Here is a 14,662-nt window from a genome sequence, read left to right as displayed (position 1 = left end):
CGTTAACTCACTTTTCTTGTAATTCATATTGCCTGATATTTACGGCATTAATCAAAGACTATAATTATTGAATAAATCGTTTAACCGTTAAAAAGTTGAATCTCCCTGAGAGATATTCATTTCTAATTATCTACGAGTGATCTATCCCTATCATCGAACCCAACCGCTCGGGTCTATAACAGAGTCTTCCCAAATTTTTTTATTGATTGAGTAAATTTCTCTCACTCGTATACCCTTTCGGGTTTTTACGACTTGTTCCCTTCCCACCCCCCAACCCCCTGTACCGCATTTGCTGAAGGGAGGGAAAACTTCATCTGAGGGAAAAACCTGCCCTGGTACAGTCGTCCTTTTGACAGGACTACCGCTCGGCAGTGAAACCGTGAGATCAGAGCGCTATAAATTTTTGACCGCCGGTGCGCGGGATCGAACCGGGATCCTTAGCATGCTAGTCTAGCACTCTAACCGCACGGCCACTACCGTTGGTAAATTTTTTTATTATTTTACATTAGATATTTTTCATGTTTGAAGACATTTACGGCGCCTCGAGTGTGCAATTTGTGTTTGGCGGACAAGAGGCAGGTCGCAATTTTCATCTGAAACAAAAAAATCAAAGAAATTATTGATTTCCAATAGTGTAATTCCTCGGTGAACCAAGAAAATTCAATAAAAAGTGAAAAATTCAACAATTTTTCGCAGATTGAAAAAAAAAATGCATTTTTAAACCAAAAAAAATTTACTTTAAATCGTTTAAAAACTAATGTTAACTTTCTTGAGGTATTTTTTCACCTAGGAGAGAATTTAATTCCAAATACAACGCATTTTGATTCGTTTCGATAGGACGTTTAATTTTTTTCCTATCTTGCCGCCAATTTGAAAAATCATAAAAATGAAAAACAGAGAAATCGCGTGTCAAAGCTTTCGCTCACAAAAAATGGTAAATTTCTTGAAGTTACCCTATTAATATCCTAATGAGCGATTCCTGCTCCATATAACTGCCCTTCAGATTCTTCCAAAAATTGGTTTTCGGGCAATTCCTCCATTCGTCGGGCTGTTCTGGCTTCTTTGGTCACCAATGAGCAGCGCCTGTTTTGACGCGTGATGCGCTACTCGTCCGCTTTATGGCAAAAATATTTGCACTGGAGCTTAATTTTCAAGTCTAATGATTGCATAATCTTTAATACTAGATTGTAGCCTTCATTAAACATCCCTCCAGCGATGAAAACAGCAATTTCGTCTATTTTAACCCCCGAATGAAGGTGTTTGGTGGTCAGGCGCGACAAGGTTGCATCGAATGATTCGTTTGCACTCTGCGTGTGTCCACTCCAGCACCTTGTTAATAGATAGACAGTTCAGCTCTCTAGAAGGACCGTTAGTCCCTTTTTATTGTAATACATATAATAGATCAAGAGGTGGAGCAAGCGGGCTCCAGGTGGTCCGGCCGCTCGTATACCTGCTCGACGCTTGCTCACTATTTCACCTGTATCTCCGGAAATAATCCAAATTTTGTTATGAAATTTTGGAGACATATTCTTGGATAATTTTGGAAGTGATTTATGGGAAAAAAAAATCCATTTTTTGAAGTCTCCAAAGCAGGCTCCCCCCTTCAATCCCCGAGAAATTTACCGCATTCTGGTTCCCATTGACCGTCTTTTGATACAAATATTATGGAATCTGTATCACAATATAAAACCCTCTCTTGAAGTCTTTCTAGATAGCTGTACAATTTGAGGTGGGCCTGTGCTGTTCTGTAAGCCGCAATAACAACGTTAGATGTGGGTGTCGGCAGAAGTGACTCGTTTCCATCTATAAAGTTTACATACATCATTTTTTCGTTAACAGGGAGCAATCCTGTAATTATTAATTCAGATTTATTGATTATTTCCCACAATCTTTGTGTTGATACAACGATTTCCGTTTGTGGTAAGTGCTCTAGTTGCCCAAATTTTTCTCAGAATGCATGGAGAATCATCTTTGCTAAAGCTCTATACCCGGGGTTACGCTCTACCTTGTGTTTCTCGAGCAAGATACGTTCGTTGTCAAAATATTCTTGTATGTAGGCGTTTTTATCTTCCTCGGTTAAACACCCCTGAGGATAATCGGAGGCCTCTTGCTTTTCTTTTAAGAACGTATCCACATATTTATTGAATAATCCATCTATATTACTCTGACGATTGTACTGAACGATCTCGTATTGATAAGTTTCAAATATTTTGACTACGCGATAACTCTTTTCAACGGCCTTTCGCAATTCATCCACAACCCATGTACCTGCAAACCCCCGATCTTCGTCGGATCGATGATCACAAGCATCCTGATTCAATGTTTCACAACATGAGCGGCATAACGGAAACATTAAACGCCCATGAGCACGGTATGGAAGGACAGGGAGGTATAAATTGACTGGTGCAATAATATTGTATTTTACAAGGCCCTCCACATTATCAAGATTGTTATTAGTGCCTGATATTGGTACACACTCATCATCTACGTAACCGTTGGGGTGTTTTATTCACGAACGGGTACAAAGATGTAACATCGAGATATTTGATCTTTTCATTATCTCTTGTATCGTAAAGTGTGACATAATTTTCTGTACGACCGCCAAAGAATGCATCACGAGGGTTTAATTCTACATTTTTAATCAGTGGGTGACTGATTACGAAATTTCTATCATGCACGGAATTGTCCAGCTGTTCATCAAAAGCACATTGCCACATTTCGATCAAAGTGTAGCCGAGATTGCGAGTCTTATTAGCTGTTAACATTGTACTTTCATACCGAGTATCAAGTGAGTTCCCTACGCGTAGCTCCGCGTGTCTATTCATTTTATAACATGGCGTACACCCATGCCAGAAGCAACCGTAAAAGGGGAAGATACTCTTTTGTTGGTTTTCATTCTCACAATAGCCGTCAACCATCACACCACACGGCAATCGATACTCTTTTGCGTTACCAGCATGAACAATACGGTCCTCAGAATTCCTTTGCACTAACAATAACCATGTTATAGCTTTCTTTGACTGTGTACTTGAGTACCTCTACGCACCGCCCAATGGCAAAATCCCGATCTTGTCAGGCTGCATAAAATTAGTTCTATAAACTTTGGAACAGACCGATGCGATTGTACTACATTGGGTAAATGGACAAATTCCTGTCTTCTTGAGGAGTAATTCACGAAAAACAATGCATGCACGTCTCAAAATGGTGACGTCCATCCGACAGTAAAATTCTAGCTCTTGTTTGAAATTAAAAACGTAATTCTTGTTCAATTTTTGATTGTACCATTTCAATAATTTGTCGCAGTCTTTTTTGAACATAGTACCGGGGGAAAGATAGAGCAAATCTGGTAACGGACCAACATAGTCAATATTTTCAGGTACCTTGAAAAAGTGAGGAAAATACCCCTTGACTGTATCTTTATCGAAACCGAATGATTTGGGTAACGTTGACAACGACATGTGAAAGTAATTCAAGCTATCGAGAAAAATTACGTTATCAACTTGCATTTTCATGATTTTTGTGCCCTTTAAAAGCACACTCGGAAGACGTGTTCTTTTGGTGTTGACTAAATAGCATACAACGAATTGTGCATCAAAGCTGCGCGCGTTGTGTGCAATGCAAATTACTTTGTCATATTTTATGATTTTGAAACGAAACAGAATGTCCGTGTACGCGGTGATACCAATACAAAACTGCATATCCCCAACTTCTCCGTTGTACAAAAAGTATGCACACAGTGTTATCATGACAATAATTTAGGTAATATAACAGTGATGGTTTATTTCACGTTTACATCCGCACACTCGACTGAACACTATACCACACTCGTGTTGTTCATCTTTTTTTCCTAAATGGATAAGTTTGAAACACAGTTGACAAACTTTAAGGGAATCACAGACAGTCATGCTTGAATTTTTACCTTTCAACTTTGCTGACCCCTTCTTCAAATGTTGTTCGCGGCATTGCTGATTGAAAAACCAACGCCTACAGGCATTACAAACTACACGCTGTAGATTTTGACAAATGGACTCAGCCTTACACCGGGGGCATTTGCCAGGGCAGCGATGTTCTATGTTATCTGTGAATGGTCTGTTACACAGATCACAGAATCCGCGTCCTGCAATGGCACCTTGTAAGTTGAGGATCGGTTGGCAATGCTGCGTACGCTCGTAATATAAAATAAGTAGCGTGTATTTAACTGAACCGTGACGTGCTTTAATCCTCTGACGACCATCAAAGACAGGCAAGCCTCCTTTACCGAATGTTAAAAATTCATAAACTACGATGGCTGTCTTCCGCGGAAGGTAGTAATTTTGAAATGCATGAAGCTCTCTGATTCCACTACCGTTTTCAGGGATCGTGACCCCGCCGAGCTGCATTAATTTTACTGCCGCTTTTCGCTGAGTATCACGAGTTTTATTAATAATTGCTTCCCATCGTCTTTGTACATCACCCGTTCGAATTTCTCCGCGCTCGGTGTGAAGTTGAGCAACAACTAGGGAACGCGGAACGATTATCAATAATTGGAATGGTTAGAATAGAACGTTTGAAAATGTCCTCGTACGCGAGTTGTTTTCTTCCTGAGCCTTCAATACCACTGATTATTGCTGCTGTAACAACAATATTATGCGACGTGGTTAGACCCCCTGTGCTCTGTGAAATACCTGTGACGATGGTCCACAAGTCATTGGCACCGCAATTATGTGCGTCGCGAAAACGTGACCAAACTGGTCCGTGATTTAGCCCATCGAAATTGATTAAAAATCCAACATGGTCGTGGGGCTTAACACGACGCAGTTACATGGGTTGTTAAATCACGAAAAGCTCCATCTACCTACTCTATCATGTTTGAGACGATCGTGATGACGCATTCCTTACCTTTCATTTTAAAATTATGGTATTTTTTGCATGATTCTGCAATTATTTCGAAGTGGTAATCTGGGGGTAGGATATTCTCCTGAGGGCCAGTTTTGCCCTTATTTTCTGCATTTTTAGGTTGGATCGCTGTAGCAGATCTCGTTATTGCCCCTCCTATTTGACGTTCTAAGAGAAAAACAAGTACTGCAGTTACTTCGTATAATTGTATTGTATAATGCCTCACCTTTGAATGGCTTAATAAGTGCTTATCCCCCCTCTTTGTTGTAAGTATAGTATAAATACCCAGAAACGTCCAGAAATATCACCCGGAAATTTTTTTTTGGCGTGAGTAAATTAAAAAGTGCGCGTTTTTAAAATGGTTTACAAAACCGAGAGCATATTATACCGCTAATGTTTTGTTCCTGTTCACCCGCATCCTCCCATAGTCCACGGATAGCTGAAAAGTTGTCTAAGCTAACTTGACAACGGCGTAGCAACTTTGCCTCCTCTGTCTCAACACCATCGATGCATGAATCCTCATCGCTATCGGAAGAGTTGCATGAGGTGCATTCATTCGTTTCTGTAGGATCTGTCTCTGGTATTCGTGCTTGTCTGATCCTGTTGTATCGTCTCTCTCTCCTTGCTCTCAATTGCAATCTTCTTTCGACTGCAGAGCTGTGTGCTATCCATGAACCATCCTCACTATCCGTATCAGAATATAGCTGCATACCGGAAGGCCCCGGTTGTGGTGAGGATGAACGAGCATTAACAAGGGAGGGTGTGTATCTTTTCTATTTTACTGGACCTACAGATAGTGCATCCCTAGCAAGCCTTTTTGGTATTGAGGAATAACCTGCTCATCATCCTCCTCTTCTGACGATGTTGAATCTTCGAGGCCCTGCTCCTCTCTCACTCTTAAGCAGAGAGCCGGTAGACCTTATATTGTATCCGTGAGATATATCAACTAATAATGAAAATACAATACTTACGTTTGGAATGTCCGCAAAATGATGACACCTGGCTTCGCGTTTGTTAGAAAACTGAAGAGCACGCCTAACGACTCGCAAAATTCCTCTACATGATGTCAAGAATCCCTGTCGATAAGCCTGAGATAGTACTCCACAGGGCGTATGACAAACTATGCGCTCTAGTATTCTGTTCAATGTTGGCCGGGATAAACTATTCCAATATTTCGTTCGTTGATCGAAAAATAGCTCCTGATACGACGGTACTCGATCGCAAATAAAATCTATCCGTTCTAATAATAAAAAAAGGTATCGTCTATTTTTTCGATTATCTTGGCACTCCATTGTAACTGTTTCAAAAATGTGCTCTTTCAAGTGTAATACAACGAATAATATCTTCAAACGAATCACACTACGGATATAAAACATCTCAAGAGCTGCAATAGACAGCGGTTTTATAAATATGGTGATCGGGAGAGTGTAAAACATGAAATTGTGGTTTAGGAACACGTGGTGCATGTTCAGCATTTTCAAAATCGTTGAAAAATCACACATCCGGTGAATCACGGATAATGTTACACTTCGCTGTCTTATGATGATTCATCACCTTTGGATTTCGTAATTTTGTCTAGGGCAAAAGATATGATCAAACTGCACATTTAGGCCAAGTACTGCAACGATCAGCAATCCAGAGACGAAAAATAAAGTGATGATATAATTGCATGCGCGTCTCTTTTTGTTATGACTGAAGCCCACACCCGTAAATTTTGAGGAATCAATTTGGTCAAGACGACTACGTCTATTGGCTGATCGTCTAATTGTTGCATGATTGGTGGATCCACGGGCTGGTAATAAGTGAGAATAGTACATATCAAGAATTATCATTACTCTTTCAACAGTTGTTATGTCTGCGTGGTCAAGTTTCCTGCGAACTGTGGAGGGATGGAGGAATGTAATCAATTGCGAGTTTCGTTCATACGACTAATTCTATTTCACGATATCAATTTGTGGTCATTTTGATTTACAAAAAAGATCTTTGGAAATGGCTGAGCGAAGTATCAACAAAATTACACGATATGAGACTCTTCCCATCAAGCGAATCGATGATCTAACTCTAGGTGTGGATTATCAGATTACTGCATTCAGAAGTGTTAACACCAAATATGGCAGAAGAGTCGTTGCTACTCTGGGTACTGAGCATGATGTTTTCCTCCCTGCCTGTGTATCTACAGCACTTTTGGACGATCACGCAGAATACATCTATCATAAGACATTGCTTGTAAAGGGCCGTTTATCTATACGTTTTCTGGAGGGTCCTTATCATGCGTGTGAATTTATCTACAAAGACATTTAATTTTGTATACAATATCATTTAAATTGATTGTGTAATAAACGAATGTATAGATGGAGAACAATGTTTTTACCTTCAGCATTTGATTATTTAAACCCTCATACATTCTCTCAGTGTCTTCATTACATTTGTTGCGAATGGTGATGCATAGGTATTGTGACCTTGGCCGGGGAATTAAAATATATTAATTCCTGGCGATGGCCCGATAGTCGGAAATTAACGATAATAGATGATTTTATTAAATGACTGTCTAAAAATGTACGGGGGGGGAGGGGGACCCTGAAATATTAAGGGGGAGGGGAGCTTGTGAATAATTGGTGGACGTGATGATTTAATATTCTATATTTTTATAATTTTCCACACAAAATTCATACACCGTGATTTAGGCCTTTTCTTATAATTACTCGAGGGTGGGGGGTAAGGCCAGCCAGCTTGCGGCACACGGAGAAAAAATAATCATTACAAAAAAAAAGAAAAGAATATTTGTAACGAGAACAAAAGAAAAGGGGGGAAGTTAAATAGTTGCAAAAAAGGGGAGAAATTAGGGGAACGAATGAAGAATTAATAAAATTTAGGGGGGCTTAGTATTGTCTAACAATTATTCCTGGACACAAGAAATCGTAATTACTAAATAATTATAATTATGCAATTTAGAGGCTCACCGTTGGGGGGAAATATTATTACAGGGGTTTAGGTAATACTTGTTGGGGTGGGAAAGGTAAGAAAGGGTACTCACGGGGATGGTGACGATTCTAATCCTCTCAGGAAAAATCCTCCACACGAAATCGACCACACGGGGTTGTTCTTATCCTCCTAGTCCTCACTCCTGGGTCACAAAATCTCCTCAGAATTTCTCCACAAAATCTCTTTGCACTCTCTTTAAACTCTCCTCACACTCTCTTCAACTCTCCTCCAAATCTCTTCAACTCTCCTCCAAATCTCTCTTCACACTCTATTCACACTTCCTTCTAAATCTCTCTGCAAATCTCTCTCCTAACTCTCTTTACTTTCTTCAAAACCTCTCCTCTACACGGGGCAGCTGTATTACGAGTGATGGCGTCGCATCACTCGTGCTCGTTCTTCCCCGATTATCGGTGATAATCGGGGTCAATCGGGGACACTCGTCATCGAGTGTCCTTGTTATTATGCCTAATTTCCCTATTGTTAGGGACTGTTCTGTTTTTTTTCCAGTGTCACGTGGGTTGTGACGTAGTCGTGGGGGGTTTTCTTTTCTTCCAGGTCACGTGGGCCGTGACGTAGGGATGGTGGGTTATAGTTGTTTCCTCCAACGCGTGTGGAGATGAGGGGAACGGCGGGTGGGTGAGGCGTTTTCTCCTTCTCTCGATGTTGTCGTTCCCAGCGGCGTGAGTGTAGCGATGAGGGTGGCAAGGGGCAAAGGAAGGGATATCTTTGGGAGTGGGAGCCAACGGTGACAGGTTTTATAACCTCGTCGCCTGATCACTTCCTTAACTTACTTATATCTAACTAAATCTAAAAAAAAGCAATTATTAGGGGGCAGGGGAGGGGTTAAAAAAAGTGCCTCGTCACAGTATATCACTTTTCTGTCAACCTGGAGTGAAATATAGAAAAAAGATGGGCCGCATTTTGCTTACTCCTCAAAATTAAGGAACTCATGATGTTAGGAGGGGTCTTTGCGTATGTCAATCATTTAGATGCTCATCTGGCTCGGTGGCATACTGCTCGATCAGTATTAGATTTTTTAATGGATTTGGGAACAGCCCGGAGATCTTTGAGACTGCGAAGGAGAAGAAGGTGTAAGATTGAGCAGTGCGAGGCTGCTTCAACGACAAAAAAGTGGGATTTTCGGATTGATAACGAGGTGGCATCTGTTGAAATAATAGTCGCTAAGTTTGAAAGGGCTCTTAATAATGGTTGTGAATATATATTGAGTGTGACGGAAGGGTATTCAGTGCCAAGGACTGCTGTAAAGGCTTTGGTTCGGGAATTGAAACGCGATATTAGAGACAATGTAGTGATCGTTATAGAAAAAAGATGCATCTAATCGGGAAAAATTTTCGATATCCCCCTGGCTGCGCATTCATGATTGATGCAGTCTGTGATAACGGTTCAGAAAGGGTGGCTGATACAACCACTAGTGACGGGCCTTGTGGGCATACTCGGCAAACTTACGGGATCGAGTATTATGATGGTGAGGTTGTACGTTAGGGGGTTGATGAGATGGTGCCTCATACGGACAAGCCAGAAACCGATACGTTTCCCTTGTTGATTTTCGATATATGTTAGAAATCCGTGATAGCCCCGGGTAAAAATATTATAATCTTGTGAAGATTTTTTAAAGATTTTCGGGAGACAAATGGAGAAGATCTTGCATAAATCTGCTATGTGGCACGCTCGCAGATAATTCTAAAGTTGTCCAAAGACTTTTGTTCTTTTCCCAAGATTTTTGGTAAGTTTTTGAATAATTTTTTGTTCAAAGTCTTCGAGAGATTAAAATGTGTCTTGTAAAGACCCTTTAGTCTGAGAAAAATTTCTTTTTCTATTACAGATATATTAATATTTCGAAATTTTTTTTGTCTATTGAAGATATCTTTGTGTTTCGACGATTATTTTATCTTTAAAAGACATCTTTATGTGTTGAAAATTTTCTTGTCTTCCGAAGACATTTTTGATCTTCGAAGAGATTTTTGTCTTCAAACATACCCTCATCTTTTGGATACCTTTTACAAAATTTTTTAAAATATCTCTTTCTTATCGATATAGGAACAATTGAATGAATTGGGTTGACAAAATTATGGAAATAATAACGAATTCATTATGGATTCCCTTAGGCAACAGTTGGACAATATGAAACAGTGGGGCCAGATACAGCGTGAGTTTATTCTGTTTTAAAGTACCCAAGAAATCATTTCAGCAAGGATTTGATTTAACCTCAATTGCGCCCTAGAATTATTAAAATCAAATGGAAGAAATATTTGAAGTCACATGCGGCGAATATATATGAAATGAGGGTCAGTTGAATCCCAAGGGTTAGATGAATTCGAAAGGTCAAATGAGTCTAAACGGTTAGGTAATTTCGAAGGGCTGGATGAGTTCGAGCTGGGTCCAACGAGCCCGAAAAGTCAGATGGGGCAGTCGAGTACGAAGGGTCAAATAACTGCGAAAGGTCAGATGGATCTGACGAGTTCGAAACTTCAGCTGGGTCAGCAGAGTCCGACGGATCAGATGAGTCCAAAGGGTGAAATAATTTCGGAAAGTCAGATGGGTCAGTCGAGTACGAAGGTTTCAGATCGGTCAATCGAGTCTGAAGGATCAAATGGGTCCGACGAGTCAAAAAGGTCAAATAGGTCAGCCGAGTCAGAAAGGTCAGTCGAGTTCGAATGGACATATAGGTCAGTTGAGTCCGAGGGATCAAATAATTGCGAAAAGTTAGATGGGTCAGTAGAGTCCGAAGGGTCAAATAACTGCGACGAGTCCGATGGGTCAGCCGAGTTCCAAGGGTCAGATGGGTCCGATGAGTCTGATTGGTCAGATGAGTCTCTCGAAATTCTTAACTTATTTGAATTTTTTGTGCTTAATGAAAGTAGGCGGTGTTTGTTTCTGGATTTGAAAGTGAGAAATTTCGATACCCCGGTAGCTTAATTTGAATGATGCCCGGCGCGTAACTGGGGTATCCAAATTCGAATCCTGGATGGGACTATCGGAATTTTTTTCTCTCGAAATTCTTAAGTTATTTGAATTTTTGGAAGTCCGAAAGGTCAGATAGATCGGTCGAGTCCGAAGGGTTAAATAACTGCGAAAAGTCAGACGGGTTAGACGAGACTGAAGGGTCAGATGGATACGTCGAGCACGATGGGTCAGATAGGTCGAACGAATCCGAAGAGTCGGATGGGTCAGCTGAGTCCGAAAGGTCAGAAAGGCCCGATGAGTCCGGACCTTCAGATGGGTCAGCCGAATTCGAAGGGTGAGTTGGGTTCGACGAATCCGAAGGTCAGAGGGGTCAGTTGAGTATGAAGGGTCATGTTATGTCCGGAGAATTTTCGCGTCGAAGGACATTGAATTTTGTTCATAAGCTGGAATTTGTTAATTAGAAATTTTTTGGACGACGCTGGATTTTCTTTTTGTTCTTACCTGCGGATGCTAATATCATCAGTAATTTTCAAGTGAATTTAGTTGAATGAAATGCGAGATATGAGGCCGTTCAAATTTACATATTTATTAAAATTGATAATTAAATCATACATTGGTTGTGATAGAAATAGTTATAGTTAAAGGACCCTTACAATCATTGATGGATCTATCTCAGGTTTTATTGTTGAACAATTACTCACTGCGATCAATTATGATTTTTAGGGGGTGAATTCTTGGGGTGATTCCACCTCTTTTCTCTGCCAGATGACTGGTAGTACACTATCACAGATACTTAGGTGGAGTACCTGTCTTTCACTCAGTTGTTTTAGATTGGATTTGTTGATGAAATTGAGTCTAGGTTCTCGATAGTTTTTAATAATCACAGTTAGTTAATGTTGAGTCACACCCACCATTCACAAACGGTTACTACTTGGTCCCTTAATATGCAAGAGTTTATTTACTCTCGGTTTAAGGATGCAGTATCCCCGAACAGTTGCTAATTTATGTTCCCTAATATTATTCAGGAACACTCCGAATATTTAATAAAGATTAACGCCGAAATATTAGCCAAAGTCGGACCGATTCCAATAATTATTCCGCCAGGAAGTTGTAGCTCTTTCGTGAGCGGGTTTTTTCAGACTGCTTAATTTTGGGGAGGCTCTGCTACTTCTTCCTTCGAAAATTGGCAAATTGGTTGGAGTGGGAGAGGTGGCGTGATTTCCACCTCCTTGATTTTGGGTTCATTGACTCGATTCTACTTGCTAGAAAAGTTGCAAGTTGCTAAAATTTGGGTTTCAACGGCCTCTGTGGAATGCAGCGTTGCACATTCTACTGAGGTCGTTGGTAGTTTTTTGTGAGTTGCCCAATTTTCGTGGCGGAGGTTTATTGACTTTACTCTTTTTATTTAATATTTAATTTAATTATATCGCGGAAGTGTTAAAATAATCTGGACATTACAGTCAAATGGGTCCGAGGAGTACAAAGGATCAATTAACTGCGAAAGGTCAGGTGGGTCTGACGAGGGTGAAGGGTAAGATAGGTCAGTCGAGTCCGAAAGGTCAGATGGATCCGACGAGTGCGGTGAGTCAGATGAGTCTGACGAGTTCGATGAGTCACATGGGTCAGCCTAATACGAAGGGTCAGATGGGTCAGTCGAGTCCGAACGGTCAGTTGCGTCCGACCAGTCCGAAGAGTCAGATGGGTTCGACGAGTCCGATGAGTCAGATGGGTCAGTCCAATACGAATGGTCAGAAGGCTCGGAACAGTCTGAAAAGTCAGATTGACAGAAAATAAGACTTGTCAACTCGTTTGAAGAAGATATATTTTAATGAAATTTAATCCTCATTCAATTGAAATGGAATAAGAATAACATTACAGAGCATTGAAACGAAAGTAAAAAACATTAGTGTATAAATGGCTTGAAATCCAGTGACTCAAAGCTTCCATTTCTTAATGCGGCCATAGTTTTCGTCCGAATCAGAGTCTCTTTTGGAGTACTTATCATGACTTCTATGTCTGGATTTCTTGCTCTTTTTGCTCTCGTTGCATTTTTTTTTCTTCTCCTTCTCCTTGCTTTTCTGGCTCTTATGGCGGTTCTTCTCTTTGCGTTTCTTCTCCCTTCTGTGACCCTGGCCAGTGCTGGAATATGAGTTCTTATGATAACTTTTATGCTTTTTCTTAGTTCGTTCATAGCCAAGATCTTTATTCTCGCTTTCCTCCCGTACATTTCTCTTGCGGTCTAGCTTCCTCTGCTCTCGTTCACTGCTGTTTGAATCGGCATAGTTTTCATTTTTTTGGTTCTTCGCTGAATTCTTCATTGCTTGTTTTTCATCCATGTTTTCAAGGAGTGCTTCAACACTTTGCGATGAAGCTATTCTTTCTGGATAACGACCGATTTGATTGTAGTTATCAGCAATAGTGTCGTCCCACATGTGGACCTCGATAATTTTGTTCTGCCTAATCGACTCCCGTGTTCCCCTCTCTTTCATATTTTCATTCGTCTCACCAGTCTGCGATCTTTCATCATCTGCTGATTCCAAGTCTGAATCGATATTCCTCATAACCTCTAGATCCGCATTTTTCTTCCTTTCTCCATCGTTTTCCATGATCTTATCTAGAATCAGCTCTAGATCAGCATTTTTGGTGATTTTTCCATCGTTTTCTGTGACATTCTCTAAAACCACCTCTGGATCAGTATTGTCCTCACTTTTCCCAGCTTCTTCCTCCTTTGTCTTATCTTTATTCAACTTTTTACTTTTCGGCATCACACCTGCGATCTTGTTTATTCGATTACACAATTGTGTCATTTTGCGAGTGAATTCAGTTGTTTTCAAGTATAATTTCTTATTTCTTGTGGCTTTTCGAATTGTGGAATTGGTGCAATCTATGAGGAAAAACGAAAAACAACATTTTAAGGAATACTTTCGTATAATATTTCAATCAGAGGAGCATCAGGGTTTGTAGAATCGATAATATTAGTCTCATAAATCATTTTTCAGAAAATGTAGGACACCGCAGGTAACATCCTTTTTCGTTATATTAGCGAAACATAAAAATCGTCAAAGTGAATTAGTCGTTACACGGAGAGTAAAAGTTCACCAAAAATTACATGAGAGATCGACCAGAATTCACTCTAGAATTACAGAACTCACACGTAATTTTTTGTGAACTTTTCTCTCCATATATTAAATTGGGGATAGTCCACATGATTCAATAGAATTTTTCTATTAATATTTCATTCCTCCTAAAAAGTCAATAATAATGATGAAGACTAACCACGCGCTGCATTAAAAACAATTTTTGGGATTCGTAAAGTATTGCCTCTACCAGTTGCGGTCCGTCCCGCGAAGTCAACACCCATTATTAGTTCCATTAAAGCACATCCGAATTTTCCAGGATCATGAGAAAATTTGTCCTCCAGATCGCCAAAGTCGCGGAAGGCACAATAAACACCAGATCCTGGGAAAATTTCCTAAGAAGCGAGAAAGTGGCGAAGAAGTTTTCATCCAGGTACATTACTGGACATTTATTCATATTTCAGGGAAAAGACGAGAGTAATTCTCCTGAAAGTGAGATTGTATCAGATTAAGGAGATAAATGGTTATGGATGTTGAAATTTTAGTTAGAATTCTTCAGAGTAAAAAATTTTTCAGTGTGTATAAGACGAAATTTTCGGTAAATGTCCAGAATAACCCCCCCACCATCAATAAATATCATAAAATGTTAAATTTCTATGATATTAACTAAGTCTCGCCCTTAAACACAACGACAAGGTGCATGGAACATGTGATAGAGAGAGGAACAATATAGGAACGAAAAATAAATACACTGAAATAATTTTGTGCGGATCCCTCAATTGTCCCTGAAATTCCTCAACCCC

At 40.1% G+C, this 14,662-nt stretch overlaps 2 protein-coding genes and 1 long non-coding RNA gene across 4 annotated transcripts in view; 1 reads left to right on the top strand and 2 right to left on the bottom strand.

Moving 5' to 3' along the window:
• Nucleotides 1-9,969: 9,969 nt before the first annotated feature.
• Nucleotides 9,970-12,576, top strand: LOC105272658 (opioid growth factor receptor-like). The gene is made up of 4 exons (XM_011314863.1): nt 9,970-10,024; nt 10,223-10,517; nt 10,910-11,116; nt 12,243-12,576. Exons 1-4 carry the CDS (start codon nt 9,970-9,972, stop codon nt 12,574-12,576), a joined length of 891 nt encoding a protein of 296 aa, XP_011313165.1.
• A 140-nt stretch (nt 12,577-12,716) lies between these two features.
• On the bottom strand, nt 12,717-14,106 carry LOC105272657 (histone-lysine N-methyltransferase, H3 lysine-79 specific). Its single transcript, XM_011314862.1, has 2 exons — nt 14,059-14,106; nt 12,717-13,666 (listed from the first exon to the last, which is right to left on the bottom strand). Exon 2 carries the CDS (start codon nt 13,587-13,589, stop codon nt 12,717-12,719), a length of 873 nt encoding a protein of 290 aa, XP_011313164.1. The 5' UTR covers nt 13,590-13,666; nt 14,059-14,106.
• An 18-nt stretch (nt 14,107-14,124) lies between these two features.
• LOC105272656 (uncharacterized) overlaps nt 14,125-14,662 on the bottom strand; it is a 3,711-nt gene continuing 3,173 nt past the window's right edge. For both annotated transcript variants that reach the window (XR_892806.1, XR_892807.1), the window contains exon 4: nt 14,125-14,345. This is a non-coding gene — a long non-coding RNA (uncharacterized lncRNA). The remainder of the gene's footprint in view (nt 14,346-14,662) is intronic.

The sequence above is a fragment of the Fopius arisanus genome, unplaced genomic scaffold, assembly GCF_000806365.1.
Source record: "Fopius arisanus strain USDA-PBARC FA_bdor unplaced genomic scaffold, ASM80636v1 scaffold00229, whole genome shotgun sequence".
Classification (NCBI taxonomy): Eukaryota; Metazoa; Arthropoda; class Insecta; order Hymenoptera; family Braconidae; genus Fopius; species Fopius arisanus.
The sequence above is the reverse complement of the archived record's forward strand: the minus strand, read 5'-3'. Positions and strand labels throughout refer to the sequence as shown.

Coding starts and splice junctions, on each gene's coding strand:
- LOC105272658 (XM_011314863.1), top strand. CDS start 9,970: ATGGATTCCCTTAGGCAACAGTTGGACAATATGAAACAGTGGGGCCAG. Junction 10,025..10,222: donor ACAGTGGGGCCAGATACAGC/GTGAGTTTATTC, acceptor CTAAACGGTTAG/GTAATTTCGAAGGGCTGGAT. Junction 11,117..12,242: donor GGGTCAGCCGAATTCGAAGG/GTGAGTTGGGTT, acceptor TGGACATTACAG/TCAAATGGGTCCGAGGAGTA.
- LOC105272657 (XM_011314862.1), bottom strand. CDS start 13,589: ATGACACAATTGTGTAATCGAATAAACAAGATCGCAGGTGTGATGCCG.